The 23489-nt window shown below is 33.9% G+C and overlaps 2 protein-coding genes, 1 long non-coding RNA gene and 1 pseudogene across 4 annotated transcripts; 2 read left to right on the forward strand and 2 right to left on the reverse strand.

The window, feature by feature from the left end:
• LOC104788177 (ethylene-responsive transcription factor ERF098) lies at positions 1-674 on the reverse strand. Its single transcript, XM_010513891.3, has one exon. The coding sequence runs from the start codon at positions 607-609 to the stop codon at positions 187-189; it is 423 nt and encodes a 140-aa protein (XP_010512193.1). The 5' UTR covers positions 610-674; the 3' UTR covers positions 1-186.
• Positions 675-10533: 9859 nt separating this feature from the next.
• LOC104788184 (ethylene-responsive transcription factor 1B pseudogene) lies at positions 10534-11509 on the forward strand (annotated as a pseudogene). Its single transcript, XR_015560767.1, has one exon. The product of XR_015560767.1 is annotated as an ethylene-responsive transcription factor 1B pseudogene (transcript).
• A 2672-nt stretch (positions 11510-14181) lies between these two features.
• LOC104788193 (glutathione S-transferase T3-like) lies at positions 14182-15413 on the forward strand. Its single transcript, XM_010513914.2, has 2 exons — positions 14182-14497; positions 14595-15413. Exons 1-2 carry the CDS (start codon positions 14207-14209, stop codon positions 15285-15287), a joined length of 984 nt encoding a protein of 327 aa, XP_010512216.2. The 5' UTR covers positions 14182-14206; the 3' UTR covers positions 15288-15413.
• Positions 15414-20038: 4625 nt separating this feature from the next.
• Positions 20039-23282, reverse strand: LOC109131289 (uncharacterized). Its single transcript, XR_002036917.2, has 6 exons — positions 22484-23282; positions 22048-22375; positions 21751-21895; positions 21524-21656; positions 21281-21436; positions 20039-21092 (listed from the first exon to the last, which is right to left on the reverse strand). It is a non-coding gene; the product is annotated as an uncharacterized LOC109131289 (long non-coding RNA).
• Positions 23283-23489: the final 207 nt, after the last annotated feature.

Consider the following 23489-nt stretch of genomic DNA (forward strand, 5'->3'; position numbering starts at 1 on the left):
TTAATTAAACCACCTAACGTTTATATTTCATGAAAACGCAAGGTACGCCTTATCTTACTACTTATGGTCGTGGCACGTTATAAAAATACCAAATCAAGTACTACAAAGCGAGCTACATGAACATAATGCACGTAGTAGCCACAATATATATTGCCACATAAAATAACAAAACCAAACTATCGTTGATTAATTCCGTCTGTTCCTTTCTTCTGAATCAAGAAGTTCTTCAAGAACCCTATCGTCCAAATACTCAAACTCGAAAACTTCTCTCTGGCTTTGTCGACTCACATTCGTAGAAGTTGAACCCGATGACGAAGAAGAAGAAGAAGCGTAAGGAGGGCGAAGCGAGTAGTCATCCATACGTGAATAATACTCATTAGGGAAGTTGAGTATAGCGAGATGACCCCTAAGGTTAAAGGCTGCTCGGTCATAAGCCCTCGCCGCCTCCTCAGCTGTCTCGAACGTACCGAGCCAAAGACGGGCACCGTTCCTTGACGGGTCTCGAATCTCTGCTGCAAATTTTCCCCAAGGCCTCCTTCGTACTCCCCGGAAACGAGCTTGCTTGTCATCATGTGACTGGTTGTTGCTCCTCCTGTTTGAGCTTTCCATTAACTTTCGTGGTTCAAGAATGGCTTGCTTAGTAAGAGCTTGGTCAGCAATGTTGTTTAATAAGAGAGAGATATATGGATGATGCCATTATATAATGCGTCTAGCTATTTATTTATATAAAAGGTTGGGTTTTCGCCGAGTCAGAATCGACGTTCGTTTTCATGTGACTTGACGATTCTTGGGTTGACTGTTCTTTCCATTTATACCCTTTCTATTATTTTTATTGATTTAGTTATTTTTTTATGCATTAATAATAATAATATAATATATCGTCGTTGTCTCATTCAGGAAGGTTCCATCTGCTGCACAAACCAACTTTGGTGGTTGTTCTTAATTAGTTCTTAGACTCTAGAGTGAACTAAATTGTAATCCTAGATTAACTTAGGTAATCTAGGATTCTAAAAATCTTCACAACAGTAATTTTAATATGCTCGCAAATATTAAGATCTGAAGTCCATAGAATACAGACAAAAGCATAATTTAACCAAAGTAATTAAGCACCATTTATGCCCAATCCCGTAAGTCCTACGCATTCAATGACGACAGGCTAACATGTATCATTTACATAAAAATTGACAATTTAATGAAAATTAAAAATTCGATCTTCAACAAAAATGGAAAACTTATTCTATAGTTTTCTTGACACTAAATGGGCATCTTTAAATTGACATCTTTCCTGTCGTTCTTGCAAATAAACATTACAACATTTGTGTGTGGACATAGACATAGAGAGAGAGAGACCAAATATAAAAATTTCTAAGAATTAATTATTATAAAAACCAGAAATAAAAGTGTATTTGACGATTCTGCCACATTGTTTTTTTTTTGCTCTTTTTCATCGATGGAAATGTTTTTTTCTTCTACATAACTAAACTAATAGTCATCTTCACTTTACATTTTATCATATGTCCCATATCATCCAATTTCTCTTAAAATAAGTTATGTTCGATTCATCTTTTCCGAACACAACAAGCAAAAAATGGTTACTGGATCGCACTCTACAAATGGAGTGAAACGCAAAATTATTAAAATTACTTAATATATATAGCTTTACATCTTGTAAATGTCAGATCAATGTTTATATGTCCGGTTATGTTTGCACTTTCTTTTACCTAAATTGTGAGATGTCTCTTTTGCCTTAATCTTTTCAATCAGGGATGGGATTCTGATTTGCCAAAACTGGAATATTATATTTTGTTCGAACTTTACAGTTGATGTTACATGAGTTCTGATTCCGAAGCTATCTTTGAACATTTGGTGTTTTTTCCCTTTCATAGTACAATATCTACAATAGTGTGATATTTAATTATTGTCAATTTTGAAAGAGTGATCCAGGGAATATTTGGTAACTCACGTAGTAATTGAAAATTGCTCCGTTGTTATATTTTACAATATGTGGTGCGGTCTACAAACGTAAATCATCATTCTAGATCACTTATAAAGTTATAATAATTCGAACTCGTAGCTAATAGGACTAACTAATACAACATTCCATTTCATCCGTTGAGTGAAAAATTACACTTGGATAGTTCGTTATTTATGAAAATTTAGATTCAGATAAATAATATTGTTTTCAAATCTAATTCGCATGAGTTATAGCGGGACTTTAGTTTTTGTTCAATTCTAAGAGGGTTTTTTTTTTTTTTTTTTCCCTAAAACGCTAAAACTAAGTTTGTGAATTTTAACATGATCTATCAGTTTACAAACACAAAAAAAAGGAAGAAAAAAAAAACTAAATTATCGTAAAATAATTGTCACAACTAACAACATAAGAAAACCACAAACTCCTATATATGTAAGTGAAGATGGATTAAAGATATTTCTATATCGAAGTTCAAAGAAGTCTTTTTTTTTTTTGTTTAGAAACTCTTTTAAAAACACATGATAACCTTATGAATTAATTACTGTTTATATTATTTTTTAAGGAATTAACGACTGTTTAGTTTAGCTTTTAGGGTTTGGTGGTTAGCTAAACAGTCAACTCCTTTACGGCAACTTTTAAACAAGTTTTAGTCATATGTATGTTTAGCAAAACACTTTTCTAAACATGACTCGGAATGTCAAAAAATTATCTTTTGGAGATTATACTATAAAGTCTATAATATAAATTCCTAATCTTGGTCAAACGATGCCACTTTTATATAATGTCCCTTTATAGTTTAGACTCAGTTCTTTTGACAAGCAAAGGAACTGAATGGATATATTTCCCGGCTGACCTTTTATTTTATTGACCAATGATATTAAGGCCCTCAATGGAAGCATATAATTTGCGGTATTGACAAAAAAAAATTATGAATAACGCACATAGTCACCATTCATCATTATTATTTAGTTGTTTGTGTTTTTTCATAAAGTAAAAAATGATTTATTTGCGTTTTTCCAATGATTGTAATAATTCATGGACCGCGTTTGGTTTTTGATCCTTCAATTATGCAGCGGGTTGTTTTAAAAAACGCACCTGAATAAACAAAATATTTATTTATGTTTATTTTAACTTATGATTTGAAAATAACTAATCAACATTCTATATATCAACAAATTTCTCTGTGTTAAATTTGTTTTAATTTAAAATTTTGTTAAATGATTTCATAAATTTTTTGTTTAAGTAAATTTGGATATTTAAGATTCAAAATAATTTTTTATTAACGCAAAGAATATTATAATTTACAATTATTTTAATTATCTATATTTTTACTAGTTTATTCATATAACTATTTAATAACTTTATTCATATAATTATTTTAATAACAACAAAATCTATACATATATATAATTTTATTGTGAACCGCAGTTATTTTTTTTCACCAATCAAACATTATTTTGTACCGCTTTTTTCTTTTTTGTGAAATGTCTATGTAGATTTATATATACTATTATAGTATTATAGACTATATGGTCATTTTACGTTGGACTATATATAGTATTATAAAAGCATTCCATTATATATTCTTATTATACAATCGTAAAAACGAGTCTTATTATAATATCATGTTATAGACTATATTGTGCTTTTTACGTGGGAGAATATTGGTTATTTTATTAGTCATATATAGAACAATGGGCAATACTTACTTAGCAAACCAAGTAATAAATGAAGATAGTGATATAATTTTTTTCTTTTCCAGAAATATCCGTCTTAAGTCGTAACATCAAGCATCCCATTATATATTCTCTTTGTCACACAAAAGTATATATTAATGGTCATCTTGCACCATTCGTTATCATTAAATATGCAATGGACCATACATAATCTGTTTGGTGAAAGTTTTAAGTTGTTCTATTGACGCATTAACCTCAACTTTTGGGATATTGGTAACTCCAAAGATAATATAAAGTGGATGGAAAGCATAAAGAAAAGAAGAGTAATGGTCAAGAAATGACAAGAATGGTTCGTTGGTCGTTTATTAACATTAGCTAGCAGTAGGTCTGGACACTAATACCCGTTGCCCGTATTTGACCCGTTACTCGGCTCTTACCCATCCCAAAAAGGGTACCCGTAGTTTTAGGGTCGAGTAAAGGGTATTATAATTATATTACTCTTGAGTAAGGGACGAGTATAGGATATTAGTTTAGTTTTCAATATCCGTCCCGTTACTCGTCCCTTTACCCGTTTTGTTATCCGACCTGTAAATACTCTTTAATATTTTGAATTATTATTATTTATTATTAATTTATAAATATATTATAGAGTTAAAGTTAAAGCCTAAGTTCAACTTAGCCCAACTGAAATGATATATACGACGCCCAATTGAATAAATATTTTATTTTTATTTTTTAAGTTTGTAATTTTCTAATTTTTGGACCTATATGTTGCATACATTAATGAATTTTTCCTTTTTGGATTTTGGAATACTGTATGAAATTATTGTTGCGATTAATGACAATTTTTTTTATCGGATATTCATTTTTATGGGTAAGGGTAAAGGGTCAGGTATTTAAAGAGTCAACTATTTTTTTTCGGGTACCTGTTATTTAAGGATCGAATAATAGTAATTTTTTTCTATTATCCGTTAGGGTCGGATCTGGTAAAGAGTAAGAGAAAATTCATGGGTATCCGTCCCGTGCCCAGCTCTAGGTAACAGTTGAAGGATGATTCGTCGATAGTAGTTGGGTCATGTTGTTTGGTTAAATCGGTAAAATACTGGGCCTGAGCATGGGTCAGGGCCGAATCAGTGTCATCCAATTTCACAATGCCAATTGCATATTAATTTGAGTAGTGAATTAAGAGAATAATAATATAATAATACATATTTATACAATTAGATTCAGCTCCATCGAACTGTAGACAACTTTTATGTTTAAACAAAAAAACCTTTCAAGTATTAGTTATGGCGCAATTATAATTTGCTACATTTGTGACAACAAAATTAAACTTATGTTATTATGGTTCTTTTTTTTTTCTTTGTCAAAACAATTGCCTTCATTCATTCAATATGTAACATCAGTACCAGTACAGAAAAAGAGCAAATTGCTAAAAGTTTGAGACATTACAATAAAAGGCAATCCCAAATGCCAAAAAAAAGTAAAAAAGAGATCATCGATTTTGGATTCAAGAGAGCTATGAGACCAAAAGCTTGGGAGCCTAAAGGCACATGTGAGATCATGGACAATCGAGAGGCCATCCTCGAGAGCTTCAAAGGACGGATTAGTGGTCATGGTCATTAGACACTGTGACGTTGATAGAAGATTCAGTGTGTTGGTGTTCACCGGGACGAAAAGTATCCGAAGTAATAGCACAACAAGGAATCGGGTGACTATGTTGTTGTAGTCACATAGGGGTTGCTTTAACATCCAAAGCATAGGGTTTGGATCATTCTGAGGAATAACAGGAGATGCAGCTTGAATCCATGTGAAGGAGGTGGTTAGGATGCGATGCTTAAGGTCATCAGATGACCAGCTTGATTGGTAGCCGTTAGTGAACATAAAGCGTTCAAGATACAACATACCAATTTTGCTAGAAACATTCAAGGAGCAAAGACCATATACGCGAATGCTTTTCAAGACCAAATTCAATCCCCTAGAAACAACTAAAGCCAGGTTCCGAACACAAAGCATGAACAGCCAAGGTAACAATGTTATTACCTTTCTCTAATGGAGTCTTCGACCATTGAGTAGCGGGCAAACAAACATAGTTTGACACTGGTACGACATGGATAGTGATACAGAGGGCCTCGACTTACTAATTTTCACATCTCGAGAGAAGAGCATATTAGTTTAGATCAATTTTGGGCTAATGGGCCTATCTTGGAACCTAAGTCCACTAGGGAAAACCCTAGGTTCCCGAGAGAGAAGCACCATGGGAATTGGTTCTGTCGGCCGCCGGGTTTAGCGGAGATAGCTGCGGTGCAGGAATGTTCTCCGGTGAGTGAGAGCTCGGTGGGGGTAGTCATTGATATCTAAGTCCAATGGGGAAAATCCTAGATTTTGAACCGATTGCCAAGATGAGTAGAGAATGTGACAGTTGCCCAGGAAAAACAGAGAAGGAAGTATCTCCGGTGAGTGATAGAGCGGTGGGAACAACTGGTGCTTTCGGTTTAATTCGATGATGAGATCTAGGTCCATTGGAGAAAACCCTAGATACACGATGGATTGCCGTAGAGAGGGATGAATCGATTGGCTTCCCGAGATTTGCGAAGAGAGACTCTCCGGTGAGTGGTAGCACGGCGGGAACATGCAATGGTCATGGTTTGGATCGGGAGAAAATTTTATTAGGGTTTGATAAAGTTTAAAAAAGAGGGAAAATTGAAGAAAAAGCTTGAAATAAAACAAACAAAGGGACCAAAGAAGAGCTGAGCAGATGAGGAGACGATTGGATCCCGACACCGGCTAGCAAAAGCTTCACCGGCGTCGGAAGGTGAGGTTGGGAGAGTATCCTCGATAGTCGTGTCTGGGAGAATAGCTCCTAAATAAATTTGTATTCTAAGTGTTTATTATGGTTCTCTTCTACAAGTATTACATGAGTTGTTTTTTTTTAAGCTCTTTTTTTTTTTTTTTTGCTTTGCACCCTAAAATGTTGGACTAACCATGTATATATAAAAAAAAAACTTAGAAAAAATAACATTAATTTTCCGGCTGACGTTTCTTAGATATTTGCTCTACCAAGTATATTTACGAGCGGTATTATTATGTTCATGTAAAGAAAAAAAGAAAAAAAAAACGCACAAAGCTTGATGATCAATGGAACCACCATACATAAACTCCTCTCAATATTGGTTTGCTACAAATCAATTTTTCCACTAACTAAATCAAAAATTACATGCTCATATCACGTGGCTTAACATATATATTGATCTGAAATCTGAAATTCATCTTGTTTTTAATCGAAGTGGAAAATAGTGGAGAGAAAGTACTTTAGAAAACTTTTCCCATTAAACACTTTAATATATATTTATAAGAAAAATCATGAAGAAACTTAAAAATAAATAAATAAATACTTAATATGACATATAAAAGTAAATAATATGGCTATAAGAAATACAAATAAAATGACCACGTACCATGAATGTGTAGCTATCTCCTTACGCCTAACACCTTAGTCAAAATTGAATTTGTTATCTTTCATTTTTGATTTGACTAATACTCTTTTTTAAAAACAAAATTTGGATCATAAGGTCTAGATCTGAAATTTTTTTATTCTGATCTGGATTTGTAAACTGGATTTCAGATGTCGTCGGCTTGGATCACACTTAGTCTTATCTTTATAAAGATATGCAACTTGATACCAATGGCTCTAACTTGATCAACTATGCATAATGTCATGCATTCTTAGCATGGCCAATGATGAATTTGTGCAACCATTGCGTTTTTTGCTCTTTTGTGCTTAATGTAACTCTGACTTATTGAGTGAGTGTAGAAAATATTGGAGAACATTTCAGTCTCCTCAACGTTCTTTTGTATATTAAGTGTCTAACAAATAAATTAATCCTAACATATATTGATCAACATGAATGAACTGAAGTACAATAAATTTGCTCAGCTAATTTGAATTTACCTAAAGTAACTCGGATTAAGAGCTAAATTTGGTTAATGTACACTCAATATAAGATAATTTCTAATATAAGCTTAACATAAGTAGAGAATGTAACAAAGAAGAAAAAAACCAGAAATAATGATAAAAACTTAGGACATGAAGCATCTTTTTTGCTTTGAGAAAGACGTTGAAAGCAAATAAAGCCAAATTATCTTCTAAACATGAGATGGCTCAACGTTATTGTTGTTTGGGGTTCAAGGGGGCATGTATCTTTGACTCCTTCCAACCAACCATTTTATTTTACCTTGCTTTTGGGCCATAAGGTTTTAAAAAGTAATAATTAAAGAATAGACTCCTATGATTATAGGATAATATAATTTGATAGTTATGTAATCATAATTGCAACGCCAAAGCAAAAAATTTCTCTAGTTGAGTTGAATTGATCCAGCAGTTATTTTGGATTATGGCATAATCATTTTCACATCGATCTTGTTATTTCTATATGTGGAATGTGAACTTCCGCAATTATTTTGTTTTACTCTTAAGTCATCTAGATAAAGATATATGGACTCTACTACATAAATAGTTTTTTTTTTTTTTTTTTTTCAACTACTACATAAATAGTTTTGTAATTAGAAAATAGGAAAAGTTTATTTACACAGAAAAAAATCTTAATATTTTAGTCAACTGGTTTTTTACTAACATTATTATCGTATTTCGTTCGTTTAGAGTCAAATTGATTTGAATGTGCTATGTAGGTTGATTAAACTTATGATATATATATATAACCGCGATTTCTTTTTTGTTTTTTTTTTAAAGCATCATCATCAAATTTTTACTTGCGAAATGTAATCTTGGTCACCACACCATAATATATATTTTTTTTTGTTAAAAAGATATTCAATATATATAAATAAGAGTTCAATGAGCTATTTCCGGATTTAGGACTCATTACAATCCCCTTAGAGCCTAAACCGAATACAACAAACCAAACAAAATCACAGAAATAAAATCGACTCGGTTTCCTTAACCGGTTCATGAAACCCTAATCTGTAAAGAAAACCCTAATCTGTAAAGGAAAAACTCATTCGCAGCCGCCATTCAAGAATTACGGATACACAACGGAACAAGACCTCCAGTGTGTCTGAACGCCGTGAGTCGAACGGAGGTGATTCAGGATCCGTTGTCATCCCGCCACCGTAAAGCCGTGGTTGAGGAGGAAGAAGATAACCGAGCTTACCTTTGTCGAGGAGATCCAAACTTAGTCGTGAGAGAGGAATAGCGGTAGGGAGTAGATCTGCAAACCTTCAACGGTGGCTTAGCTCCGCCTTGCCGCAGACGACCTCCCCCATCAAACAACGGCGCAACGAAACCTCCAGAATCTCCAGTCTTCAGATCTAACCACCATCTTCACTCGTTCCTTGCCGTGAATCTCCTTCTTCTGTTCTGCGTCGCTACACCGACAATGGAGCTCTCACCGTCAGTGTCTCGCAGAGACTTCTCCCCTCCACTTCTCCCTTGACTTTGATCTGAGATCTTTGCGTAGCTAATGCAGCAGTTTACGGATGAAGCACCATGAGCCACGGGATCCTCTTCGTCGCCGGAATCAATGGAAGACCCCTCCGACAAAGCACAAAGTTGTAATCAGAAGAGAGAGTTTTTGAGAGAGAAATCGTCGCGAGTGTGATCCACACGCACGACTTCTCTCAAAACGGGATTAATGACCACACCATAATATTATCGTGGCATATTTGAGGCTCTCCATAAATTGGTCGTCACAAGTGTTTTTGTATATGGTTCATCTCATCATCTGTTTTGGTTTTTTTTTATGATTCATAATTTGCCCGTAATTAAAAAATATCTTACTTTTGCTAAATTGTTTAACATTTAAACATAAAAAAAAATTATGTATGAAAAAAGAGAATATTCAAAAATATCCCTGTCACTTTTTAAAAATACTCTTTCTTCGTGTCTATTTTCAAAAATACCTCATTTTAATATATAAAATGACTAAATTCTAAACTCTAAACCCCAAATACTAAACCATAACCCCTAAAAACTATACACTAAATGTAAAATTGAGAACCCAAACCTAAATTTTTTTTTATAAAAATTAATTTAACATATTGCAATTGTGCAAAAGAAGGCAAAAATAAAAATGTTTTAAAAAAGAGGTAATTTTGAAAAAGGTATCTAAAAAAGAGTATTTCTAACAAATTCTCGAAAAAAATACCTCTAAAAATATTCTACATTTACTATATATAAATGACGACAATATTTAGGTTAAAGTGCCAATGATACAGTTTACTTCTACTTTTGTATAAAACTTTTATAGTTTGTAGCATGTATTAATGTATACTGTATTTATATCTTACCTTGTACTAAGTATGGATCAAAAAGTACCAATAATTTCGATGAATCATGTGATGATAAGAACGAAATGATACACTTAACCTAACTATTCATTCATTAACACTTGACGATTAAAAAACATCAACCACCTTTCAATATGTAGACTACCAAAATTACAGTATACAAACAAACAAACAAACAAACAAAATTCATTTGTGAAAAACAAAACAGTATACAAACAAATTTTGAGATTAAAGTAAACAATATACATTAATTTTCTCATAATCTCACGTAGTTAAAATTCAAGGCACCAAGAACTACTAATACTGAAAACAAACGGTTCAAAAGCAATCATATATCAAAGATCACACGAGGAGAAAAAAAATTGCAAAATGTCTTTGCTCGAATCTTCCACGAAGCAACCTTAATTCTTCATTTGAATGTGTAATTAAAAAAAAAAAGATCCTGAAGTACCATTTCACCCATTCTTACATGACATGACATTTCTCTTTCACGTAAGACAGTGAAAACTCATGTCTAATTTGGACATTTGCATTTACTTACTCACTCTTATTCTCTCTATATATAGACCTTGTCAAGCCACTAACGATCCTCTAACCGAAAACAGAGTAATCTACAAAACAGAGTAGTAAGAAAAACAGAGTATTTTTTTTCTCCGGTCTCTACATGGATCCATCTTTTGTTCAGTCACCTTTCTCTGGCTTCTCACCGGAATATTCTATGGGATCTTCTACGGAATCTTTCTCCTCCTCCTCCTCTTCGTCTTCAAACAACTACTCTCTCCCCTTCAACGAGAACGACTCCGAGGAAATGCTTCTCTACGGTCTCATCGAGCAATCCACGCAACAAAACTTCATGGCAGACCTTACGATCAAGTCTGAGGAAGAGACCGGAAGCTCAAGAAAGACAGAGAAGTCTTATAGAGGCGTAAGACGACGTCCATGGGGGAAATTCGCAGCGGAGATAAGAGATTCGACTCGAAACGGTATTCGGGTTTGGCTCGGGACGTTCGAAAGCGCGGAAGAGGCGGCTCTAGCCTACGATCAAGCGGCTTACTCGACGAGAGGGTCGTCGGCGATTCTTAATTTTCCGGCGGAGAGAATTCAAGAATCTCTTTTGGAGATTAAGTATAGCTACGAGGAAGGTTGTTCTCCGGTTGTGGCGTTGAAGAGGAAACATTCTATGAGAAGGAGAATGACCAGTAGAAAGACTAAAGACAATGACTTTGATCAAAGCTCTGTGAAGTTAGATAATGTTGTTGTCTTTGAGGATTTGGGAGAACAGTACCTTGAGGAGCTTTTGGGTTCTTCTGATAATAGTGGGACTAGGTGAAAAGATTAGGTTTTGTGTTAGGGCCCTTAATGTTATAGTGGTTTGGTTAATTTTAGCCCCTAATATTTATGTTTCTTGTGTTTTATAATTTTGCAACAATGTTTGATTCTTATTTCTTTTTGTGGTACTTGACTTTCTCAAGTTAGTGTAAAAGTCTTTGTGTCTTATTCAACAAGAGAGAAAAATCTCATTTTTCTTATTTATCGTAATGAGGCTATTCTTTAAGCATGTGTTGTTAGAGTTTTCAAACATGTTTTAATTTTAAAAAGAATCTTTTAATGAAAACAAAACAAATAGATATAAATTAATGCTTCTAATTATAATGAAAATAAGAATCAAATAGTTCAAAATGGTCATGTAATCATAATAATATACAAAGACAGTTCTTCTTCTTCTTTTTTCTTTTTTTTTTTTCTTTTTTGTAATATGCATAAATGTTTCGAAATTTGGTTTTGGAAACGGTATCTATATGTATTGAGGAATGAGGAGCGACCTAAATGGCTAAATCCAATAATATAAGTTAAAGTGTTTTGTATTAAATAAACCCCAACTGAAAAAGATGGTCAGGTGGTCTAATGAAAATCGTGACTTGACTTCCTCTGATTAGGTGGCATCTTCTAGATTTTTTGTGCTATTTTCCCATTTTTTTTAGTTTATGATTTAAGGAAGCAATGGCCTAGATTCTCTTGTGAAAACTAATAAGGCTAGGTGATTGATTATCTAAGAATAATTGAATAATAATATAAAAGATTTAAATATGCAGAAACTTTTAATTATCTAGCAATGAGATGCTTCTTTATCAAGATTGTTTTTTCGTCTAATTAAACGTTTTAGAAAAGAAGTAGTCACATTATTTGTTTGGTAGTTGAGGGCACTAGAAACGATCTGTCATAACTTTTGGGATTGCTTGCGTATGAGTCTTGACTATGTGCAGTGGAACCAAAATGAAGCCGGTAAATGGCGAAAATATTTTTTTTTATATACTATAATCAACGTATGTATTGTGTAAATTGAGTAAAAATTTAAGTTTTTTAGATAACAGAACATCTAGTAAATTGGTACATGGAACATCATATAAGCATTGAAAAGGGTATGCAGATTTATTTGAGCACGTGTTTTGTTGAACGTCGGCGAATCGCACAACAAAACAGAAGAAGAATTATTTTTACGATGGTGGGCCAAATGGTCAATATTTTTGCTAGGCACATATCAAAAAGCATATATTAAAATGCACTTAGTGATAAATAAAAAAAGCAATACCATGTGTAAATACTCTGAACGATTACTGTACATAAACTATAATGCTGATGTGTTTTGATAGCTTTATCCATTATCCACAAAGGGTTAACTGAATTTGGTCCCAAAATTTTTTCAAGAACTTAATTAGTAAAATCCCATTTGCATGAGGAAACAAATATTAAATCATACTATATACTGAGGTACTCCAGAGATCACGGACTTGGTCCTATTCTTTCCATTTAATAATTTACAGTGACGACTGACGAATTTAAGATATGATGTGTTTGATATTACTATGTTTATACTAAGATTTGTTTTGAACTTCTAGATCTATGACTATAGTCTATAATCATTATAAAGGTCCTACGATATGATCTACGACTTCAAGGACATCTCGGACCATAACACCATTTTAGTGCTGAAATAACACTATATTTAGTGTATTTTTAACACTAAATAAAATTTCATTTCCAACCACAACACCAAATATTACACTAAAAATACTATTCTATATTAAAATACACTAAATAAAATTTCATCTCCAACCACAACACCAAATATTACACAAAAAATACTATTCTATATTATTATATTACTAAAATAAAGATGTTCTAAATTATATAATAATTTTAATTTATTAATTAATATAAAATTACAAAGGATAAAATAAAAATAATAAAAACAAATTACATCATACTAATTTTCAGAATTAATATACTCCGACCACAGATGTTCTATTAACGCATTTCAAAGTTCAATATGAGCTTCTCGATCTTTAATTTGTCTATGTCGAGCTAAAAATTCTTGAAATCGAGCATCTTCATCACTCGTCATCTCAACTTCTGCACTCGAAACTTCAACCCGTGCTTCAATTGTTGCATCAATATCACGTTCATCTTCTATAATCATATTATGCATTATAATACATGTTGTCATTATATCATGTAATACTTTTTTACTCCATAAGCGTGATGGTCCGACCACAATTGCAAACCTTGACTGCAATACTCCGAATGCACGTTCCACATCTTTTCTACAAGCTTCTTGTTTCATTGCAAACAATTTCTTTTTAGGACCACGTGGATCGTGAATTGTTTGAACAAGAGTTGACCATTTTGGATATATACCATCAGCTAGATAGTAACCCATGTTATAAATTTTTCCATTAATAACATAATTAGCGGGTGGAGCAGTACCTTCAGCTAGACTAGAAAAAAGATGAGATGCCTCTAGCACATTTATATCATTATTAGATCCTGGTAGACCGAAATATGCATGCCAAATCCAAAGATCATAATCATCTACAACCTCTAAAATAATAGTAGGAGATCTACTTTGATGAAGACGAGTAGATCTTAACCATTGAATTTCTTTGACGAAGATCTAACCGTTGCATTGATTAGTCACCTCATGTCTTAGATCAATTATCACTTCATCAGAAAAAGACGAGTAGATCTTAGCCATTGAATTTTTTTGATGAAGATCTAACCGTTACATTGATTAGTCATTTCATGTTTATATCAATGATCACATCTTCAAAAAAGCTGAGTTAATCTTAACCATTGAATTTACCAAGATCTAACCGTTCATATTACTTTCATTTCTCTATATATATGTATACTACTCTTTGAATAACCACACATCTTCAACTCATTTTTTTACAACTACTAGTTCTTTTCCAAAATGACTTCAAGTCGCTCTCTATCATATTCTATTCAAGAAGACATACACTTATGTCATGTCTATCTTGATGTTTCTCAAAATCCAATAATAGGCATAAACCAAAAAGGAGATCAACTTTGGGCAAGAATTGAAGCTGAATATCATAAATCCGAAGTTTGTCGTCTTCAGCCAAGACCAAAAAGATCTTTACAAACTCGAATGACGTCAATTCTTGCTGCAGTCTCAAAGCTGAGAGGATGCGTTAACCAGATTGAAAACAAGAATCCTAGTGGTGCTTCCGAAAAAGACATTGTAAGTACTCACTTGCTAAATTATTGTACTTACTAACTTATATTTATTAAATTATTGTATCTACTAACCCATTTTTTTCTTGTCAATATTTGACTAGTTAAACCAAGTGAATATGTTACTAACTCAATATGAAACATACAAAAGGGGATTCAAATTCGATCATGTCTGGCCTATCCTTAAAGGCATTGAGAAGTTTTCCAATAAGAACACTAAGACGCACACTTCATTCCAAGAAGAAGGTCGTGATGTTTTGTCATCTTCATCGTTTTCAATCAATACCGAGTCATCGCCTTCCCCTGGTATGAATTCAATTGATCTAAATATGGATAATGAAGAAACCAATTTTCATTCTTCAAGACCTATGGGTTTGAAAAAAGCAAAGAGGAAACAACATTCTGAAGAACAGTTTAAACAAATTTTGGAGCAAAATGATAAACTTATCAAAGCTATTACGAAAAGCTCTTCTGAAAGAAATGAAATTCAAAGGCAAGCAAGAATGAAAGAAGAAAATAAAATATTATTTTCTGATTTGAATTCTATAAGTGATCCAGCCTCTCGTGCTTATATTGAAAACGAAAGAAGAAGAATTTTGGGGAAAAGAGCACAAACAAACCAACGTGAAGAAGATGGTGAAGGTTCTCAATATCATGGATCACAATATCGTGCATCTCATTATCAAGAAGGTCAGTCTCATGGAAAACAAGTTCAAGGAGATGGCGATCAAGGTGAAGATCAAAGATCACCAAATGATCAAGATGATTATACCCCATATTACAATTATCTTAAGTGAAGATGTTTTTTCTGGTTTTTATTTTGTAATTTTGTGTTTTCCATGTTTTTTTGAATTTTATGTATTTTTAATGGTTAGTTGAATTTTATTATATATATTATCAATCAAATTACTAATTAGTTTTAATATTTTCTACTAATTAATAATTTATATTATGAAGATTAAAAACTACAAAACTGTTTTGGTATATTACATTTTATTACAAACTTAACTAGATTCTTATATAATAATACTAAACTTATATTTAATTTACTATAACTAAGTTATTTTAAATTAGAATAACATTTTAAAAAAAACAATATTATAGTGTTTGGCGTCGCTACAGTAAAACACCAAATATAGTGGTGTACTGTGCAACAAAAAGGAATTACATTATTATAGTGTAAAATATACAGTCTGGTTGGAGACAAAAAAATCATCACTTTTACCCTATTATACAGTTTTGGAGTCCATTGGACTTGGCCTAAGCATGCTATCCAGTGTCCTCGGTTTTGACCAACTGTTATATGTTCAATAACTTCTTTTACCAAAAAAAAAGAACATAATCAATAACTTGTCATGCATGCATTATCACACCTAAGATCACAAGTTTATATTATTGTATCAAATTTGATGAGGTAAAATATGAGAAGTTAACCCTCTTTGACAAAAAAATATATATATATATATATATATATATATATATATATATTTATGAGAAGTCGAAGACAAAAAGCCTCAATTCCAAAAAAAAATGTTCATTACACGATCGAGTTGAATAGGAAAAAGGTAGATAGATACTGAGCAACATCAGTTAATTCTCCAATATTTGTTTAAGTAGATTTTTTAAATTAAGTTTACGTAGGTAGAACAGAAGCATCTCATTATTATTTTTTAATGCAGTTTGAAATCAATATTAGAGTCATTTTCATTTTCTAATTTATAGTAGAATTGGACACGGCGAGACAAGTATTTGTAAATTTTCATGTATCTGCTACATGTATTTGTATTTAACTTGCTTAAAACTAGTACTCGTCATATCAAATAGTAGCCTACAAAAGGACTCCGGTTTATTATTTTGTCATCATTACATGAATTTTATAGATAGTCGTTGCTTGAATTCTAAAAATACTAGAAAATGTCAATAATATGTGGGCTGGATTTAGTTATTGGGCTTTTGAAACTTTTATTAGTTTTGTGTTATTATGTTGGTTACTAGAACATGTAACAACTAACAAGTATATCAAAATACTAGACAGCTTTTGTAGGCTAGTATTTGATAGGCTAGTAAGTAACAGGGTAAAAGTATACGAACAAATATAATACTTGAAATTTGAACTGCTTGTATCTAATCTACAAGGAATAAAATCAGTGGAAACGTAATGGTAGTTTTATTTTATTTTTTATCTTTTTTGAATAAATGGTAGTTTTATTGGCTTCAAGCATGTTACAATATTCTGTCTTGAAAGTTGAATATATTGGTAATTGAGGAGTTCACCTCTTAAGTAATGTAGTTCTTCTTCAAACCATCGAATGATAGCTCTTTGTTTTTAGTTTTAATCATTCTTGGTTTAAAACAAGATGACTCTACTGTGGTGTTTTGAATCCACTTCACTCTTTCATTAATTTTAACTTTATCAATTTCTTATGAGCCCATACCTATCCAACTTTAAGTCCATTATCTCTTTCATAAGTGAAAGGCCTTTCACCATCTACAACAAAATTGGACCTAGCTAGCTTACTCTGGATATTTTTTGTAACCAATTTAAGTTTGCAAACTCTTTTCTCTCATTTCACCGTTCTCTCATATTACTAATTTACTACTATGCATGCAATGGAAATCAAACTGGACTTAATTCATTACTAGTAGATAACGTAAATGTAATGGATGCTCCATTTTTTGTTTTTACTTGCGACCAATGCTCGACATGAGTAATCATTTATTTGGGTTGTCAAGAGCTTTTTTATAAAGAATTTGGGAGTTTTTTGGACTGATACAGACAAAAAAAAAATGCTACAAGATATTTGTTTATGTGCTTTTTTTGAACTCACATATGCACCAATTATATTCGTTTCCAATGTTTCATATACATCTTAGAATTACTAGATACAATATTGTTTAAACCCTTCATTTTACAGAAGAGTTTTTTTTCAACAAATATATGTGTACAATAATAGTCAAATCCAAATTTTCTTGACACCACTATTTTCTTATAATAGGGGTTATACAGTATCTAGCTACTAGAGAGTAGGCAAAGAAATCATATTTCAATTTATCACATATATTTACATTTCTGGTTCCTAAAATACAAGATACCATATGTCTAAACCAATGACCGGATGCAATTAGAATATAGAGAAAAATGGAATTTTAACCAATGACCTTAACGCGTAACTAGTTGAAGTTTGTTCAAAGTTAGGCAAACGTTATGTTTGTCAAATCGTAAACAATCATAAATTGTAATCACTCATCGATTTGGTCACCTAAATGTAAAAGTCCCAATATTCCACTATCCTTTTACTATAGTGAAAACTAGAGAAACTCATAATTATTCGTTTCATTATTATTAGTTACTAATAGTGGCGAACCTGTCCGCGGCGGATCACTGAAAATACGGAACCGTCACGGTCAATCCGAAGGGGCATGGACATGTCCGTTTGACATCTCTACGTATATACAATATAGTATCTCCTAGATATACTAGTCAAAAATGTATGTTATATAATGTGCACTTACAACAAAAGAACGAACGAAATACATAAAACAATGTACGTCTAATCGTTTAACCAGTTTCATTGCTGTGTCATTTCCGAAATTTAAATCCGATATGTTGCTGAAAATAGTACAATAATACAAAGAAAAAAAAAGTATCCTCAATTTATGTTTTTTTTTCTTTATTTTCTTTAACATATATTTTTATTCATTTTCGCCAAACAGGACATCGTTTTATCCTCAATTACGTTGCATGAACCATTCTTTGAATATTAGTAGAGACTAGTTCTTGAATTAGGTGGTAACAATTTGAGTTCATAGAATAGATCAACCTCATGCAAACTATTCACAAGTCATAGGCTAGCTAGTATATATCAAGAGATTTGGATTTGGAGTAGTAATTTCCATAATAGTATAATACTAGTATTAGACTATTAGTATGTAACGACAATTTTTTTCAATTTATTGAGTTCGGATTAGAACATCTGTTTTTTCTTGCATAAAATACGCCAAGATCATATTGGTAGTATTACTTTTAGAAAATTTGTTTGCCAATTTTGTATTTACGGAAAATATTATTTCTTCTGTTGTACAAAGAGAACCATTTTGACATGTAACAAAATAAGTTATTTAAGTGTATAATATTTGGCGGCGTATTGGAATTATATTTAAAGTATATAGGCTATAGTTGAGAGATATATGAAGTAATGTTATCGTGTAAACCATTCTAAAATTCTTAAAACAATGTTTGAAAAACACAAAAGAACTTTGTTTATAAAGCAGAAACAAATGTAATAAAATTTTATGTAGATTTACCAGTCATTTATCATCAATAGGTATAGCCGCCATCGTAAATGCTAACCATTTACGATGACATTCATCAAGAATGAAATGCTTATTATATCCTAATATTGTTATTTTATGTAAAAGTAAACTAAAGAAGTCTTGCGATATGTTCATCTCCAGTTCATCAAAGCAGAGTGGAAAATTCCTACCAAAACTTTAGAAATCATTTGTTGTTTCAGCTAATGAACTGGTTTGAAAAGTATCCTCTTGGGGCTACTAATCCAATCATCATGTCTATATATAAGATAATCTATATGAAACTTTGGAATGACAAGGTAAAATAAAATACGTCTTAGTGGAATATATAGTATTATTAATAAACTTTATCAATCATGAAGTAAATTTTGCTACGCTTCTACCAAGGCTTTCTCAAATAAAGAAAGATACAATTGAAACTTGGATGAGCCAGCCAACAATATAAAGCTCAATAGAGTAACTGGCTAACTGCAAGAAGAAAAGTCAGGATAGTGGTATTTCTTTTTGTTAGCCGCAGGCGAGAAGACAAGAGAGTAAATAAAATTTCAAATTTGGGGATCATTTTTCTAATTTGCAACCATTTACGAATCGTTCTCGAAAAAAATTATTAAAAACTTCAATCTTTTAGAATGATCAATATATACAACTACATCGGTAGACAATTAATGTCATATTATAGAATCTTCGAGTAGCGGACGATCAAAGTAAAACCTCCTCACATGCTTTTGGCGGTGTGAACCATTACCTTGAACTAAGTAAGGTTCACTAATCAAGCATTTAAAATACTTGGTATTACTATGTCAGCAAGTCAAAAACATCTAGACATGATCTGCATGAAAATAGATTCACATCTTAGCCATGTAAGCCAACCACTTCATTTTGGTCAACACCTAAACTTGTTTTCTAATTGGGTTAGGTAAAACCATTAGAAATACCTCTATTGTCACTTAATATATGAAGCGAAAATGATGGAGAGGAGGATTAAAGATCGAAATTTCATTATATGATATTATCTCTCTTAAAAGACTTCACTATCTGTAAGAAGATCCTTTGTCCATATATCATGACTTAAGCCATAATTTCTTCTCGAAATCTAACTTCCGCCAAGTAACGTTGACCCATCATAACTAGAGCGTCGAAGAGTAACGGCTAGGCAAAATTATGTTGTTACATTTTTCTCCGATTGTTGATATAATGTTGAGATTCTTAGGGTTATATAAGAGAAATAATCCTATTCTTTTTTTGTCAAAAACCCGAACTTTAGATTAAATTGAGTTTGGTACAGAGTTAAGAGACCTCATAAGTGCCTCTTTAGCTACTTTATCAGTTTTTACATTTTTTTTCGCGTTTAACAAAAACGAAAGTGCAGAGATCGAACTGGGTAAAAATCAAAAAGATTTCGTGTTGAATCCCATGGAGCTCCTTTAATTGGAGGTCCAAATTGAGTGCTTTAATCAGCAAATGCGAATCTGAAGCAAAAGAAACGTTTCTGTATCCGAGGTCGAGAGCGTGGATGAGGGCGTGATGAAGAGCCAAGGCCTCTGCCATGAGAGGAGATCGGACATTTTCTGCTACAGCTTCACCCTGCCTCTCTAGGTTGGGAAGGTGCTGTTCGAAGATCCACCCGAATCCAGCTCGTCTTGATTCCTCAAGCCATGCAGCATCGGAAGAGCAACGGATCGTGTCGCTGTAGGAGCAGTGGATCTGGGTAGGTGGTATTGCCGGACTACTCCTCTGGACTAGGATCTGTGCGTCGGTCCATTCCTTAGCTAGGATAATAGATCTGGAGATTACATCACAGCTTGACAGACAGGTCTGTTCAAAGATTCTCTTATTCCTGGTGGTCCACAAGATCCAAGGGGAGATCGAACCGTGAATTGGTCCGATTGGTGGGAGGGTTATGAGCTTGTTCGAGGTCTCGATCCCCATCCGACAGCTTGTGATAGCAGAGGGGTGTAGAGGGTTTTTAAACGGTGCCGCCTTCCAGACCTTCATGACGAAACTGCAGTGGAACAACATGTGTAATATCAATTCCTCTTCCCCACAGTGGGGCAACGGGCATGTGGATTGATACCTCCATGTTGCAGGTTTTGTCCCACTGGTAAGGCCTCATTCACTGCTTTCCATAAGAAGGATTTGATTTTTGGGGCACATTGGAGATTCCAAATATCCTTGATCCAATTAAAGTTTTGCAGGCTGGGAAGTGGCCATGAAAGGGCAGGTTTCAGTTTTTTCATTGCTTGTGAAAAATCTGAAACCTGCCCTTCCTGATCTTGTGCAGCGAAACCAAACTGCATTCATACAAGGACGGTTATTAGTTGAGAACACACTTCTCGCAGCTGAGCTGGTAAACGGGTATCAAAAGGCAAATGGTCCAAAAAGAATAACAATCAAAGTCGACATAGCAAAGGCTTTTGACACAATAAGGTGGGAATTCATTTTCAGTTGTCTCAGAGGTATTGAGGTTCCGGAACTTTACCTGCGGTGGTTGGAGGCTTGTATTTGCACTCCAAACTTCTCCGTGGAGTTCAATGGGGTGGTTCATGGGTACTTTAAAGGACAAAGAGGGCTTTGACAAGGCGATCCACTTTCACCCTACTTGTTTGTCCTTGCAATGAACTGTCTCTCGGTTTGCCTGGACAAAGCAGCAGAAGAAGGAAAGTTTCAATACCATCATAAGTGTAAAGACATGAAACTGACTCACTTGTGTTTTGCGGATGACCTGTTGGTATTTGTGGATGGGTCTGCCTCATCGGTACAAAATGTTCTTCAGGTCTTGAAAGAGTTTGAAGCTGTCTTTGGCTTAGCGATAAGTATCCCAAATACAAGCTTTTTCACTTCAGGAATCCCCCAAGCTGAGATTGATCACATCACGTCAAACACTGGAATAAGTCATGGGCAATTACCTATCAGATATCTAGGGCTTCCTCTCTGCATAAAAAAGCTCACCTTGTTGGACTGTGCCCCTTTGATCCAAGCTGTAAAAAGTCGACTCAATGCCTAGTCTACAAAAACTCTCTCTTTTGCGGGCAGGCTCCAAATGTTAAACACGGTCATTGCTGGCATCTCAAACTTCTGGTGTTCTGCTTTCTTCCTGCCAAAGAAATGTATTAGAACATTGAACTCTCTTTGTGGTGCGTTTCATTGGAAAGGTACTACTGAGGGTACTCATTCAGCAAGAGTCGCATGGGACACTGTTATTTTAGACAAGAAAGAAGGTGGACTAGGGGTAAGAGATTTGCTAACTTGGAACAAAGCTTGTATGGTGAAGCTTATCTGGATGTTGTCTTTCAGAGCAGGTTCAGTATGGGTCGCCTGGTTTAAGAACGCAATCCTCTCTGGTAACCTTAGCAATTTCTGGACCAAAAAGCCAAACGCAAAACACTCTTGGTTAACTAATAAGCTAATGAAGATCAGAGATATAGCTTATGATTGGATTAAAATGAAAGTGGGCGATGGAAGATCATGTCAGTTTTGGTCAGATCATTGGAGTAAATTAGGTAAGATGTCAACTTATCTTCAAGGGGAAGGTCTTTATCTCATTGGTATTCCACGGGGTGCTCGACTTGTAGATCTGTGGAGGAGAGGTCAGTGGCAGCTTCCTCTTGCAAGATCGGAACTACAAGTGAACTTTCATGTAGAACTTTCCGAAATAGAGTTGCAAGATGTGCCGGACACTTACCATTGGTGGATAGATGACCAACTAAAAGATAGCCACTCGACAGGGAAGATCTGCTCTGCCCTCAAGGAAAGGCATCCTCTTGTCCCTTGGTATACGACTGTGTGGTTCTCCGGAGGAATCCCTAAGCAACGTGTGGTTACTTGACTCTTTCTGTTAAACAGATGCCCGACTCGTGACAGGATGTAAGCTGGGGATTGCAGATTGATCCGCAATGTCTTCTTTGTGCAAACGCTTCAGAGAGTCGTGACCATCTCTTGTTTGAGTGTACTTTTAGCTGGTCGATTTGGAGTCTCATCGCTCGTCGGTGTCGTTTCGCCTCACCACGTTCCTGGTCAGTGACTCTACTTAACTTATCGTCCTACCGAGGATCTCACACTGCTTAGAAGCTCCTCCTTTTAGCCTGGCAAGCTACCATCTACACTCTATGGACAGAGAGAAATCATCGGCTCCATCACAATAGCTTTAAATCCTCTGATCTGCTCCTCCATCAGATAGACACTACTATTCGAAACAGAGCTTTGAGTTTCCGAGACTCAAATCCGATGTTGTGCTCGGACCTGCTGCAACTTTGGTTTGCTGGTTCTGGCGGAGCAAATCCCTAATATTTTCAGATGCGATCTAAAAGAGGCTTTCTCTTCTTCACGATGGAGACAATAATTGAGGTGGTATAAGGTGGTTTGAGGTGGTTTTAAAGTTCTAACCGTTTTTCTGGTTTGATTGGGACTTACTGGTTCAAGTTTTTGGGTTCCTTCAAAACTATGTGGTTCGATTATAACTATTTCTTGGTTCTGTATTTGGGTCTCTTATCTTGGGCTCTGTAACCCTTTTTATTTCTTTCAGCTTAAAATTAATAGAATGCCCTTTTAACAAGAAAAAAAAAAAAAGTTGCCATGGTGGATGATCCGTCTTTTGAGTCGCATGGTATCCTGTTTTTGCAGAGTAAAAACCATCTTTGGTAGCTAACCAGGAAATAATCCTATTCTTTATGCCCCAAAAAAAACTAAGG

The sequence above is a fragment of the Camelina sativa genome, chromosome 1 (assembly GCF_030686135.1).
Source record: "Camelina sativa cultivar CO46 ecotype springtype chromosome 1, ASM3068613v1".
Lineage (NCBI taxonomy): Eukaryota > Viridiplantae > Streptophyta > Magnoliopsida > Brassicales > Brassicaceae > Camelina > Camelina sativa.

What these genes read in the sequence shown, in the direction of transcription:
- LOC104788177 (XM_010513891.3), bottom strand. Translation starts at nt 609, where the DNA reads ATGGAAAGCTCAAACAGGAGGAGCAACAACCAGTCACATGATGACAAG.
- LOC104788193 (XM_010513914.2), top strand. Translation starts at nt 14,207, where the DNA reads ATGACTTCAAGTCGCTCTCTATCATATTCTATTCAAGAAGACATACAC. An exon ending in GTGCTTCCGAAAAAGACATT is followed by an intron (nt 14,498 to 14,594) that starts GTAAGTACTCAC and finishes ATATTTGACTAG; the next exon opens with TTAAACCAAGTGAATATGTT.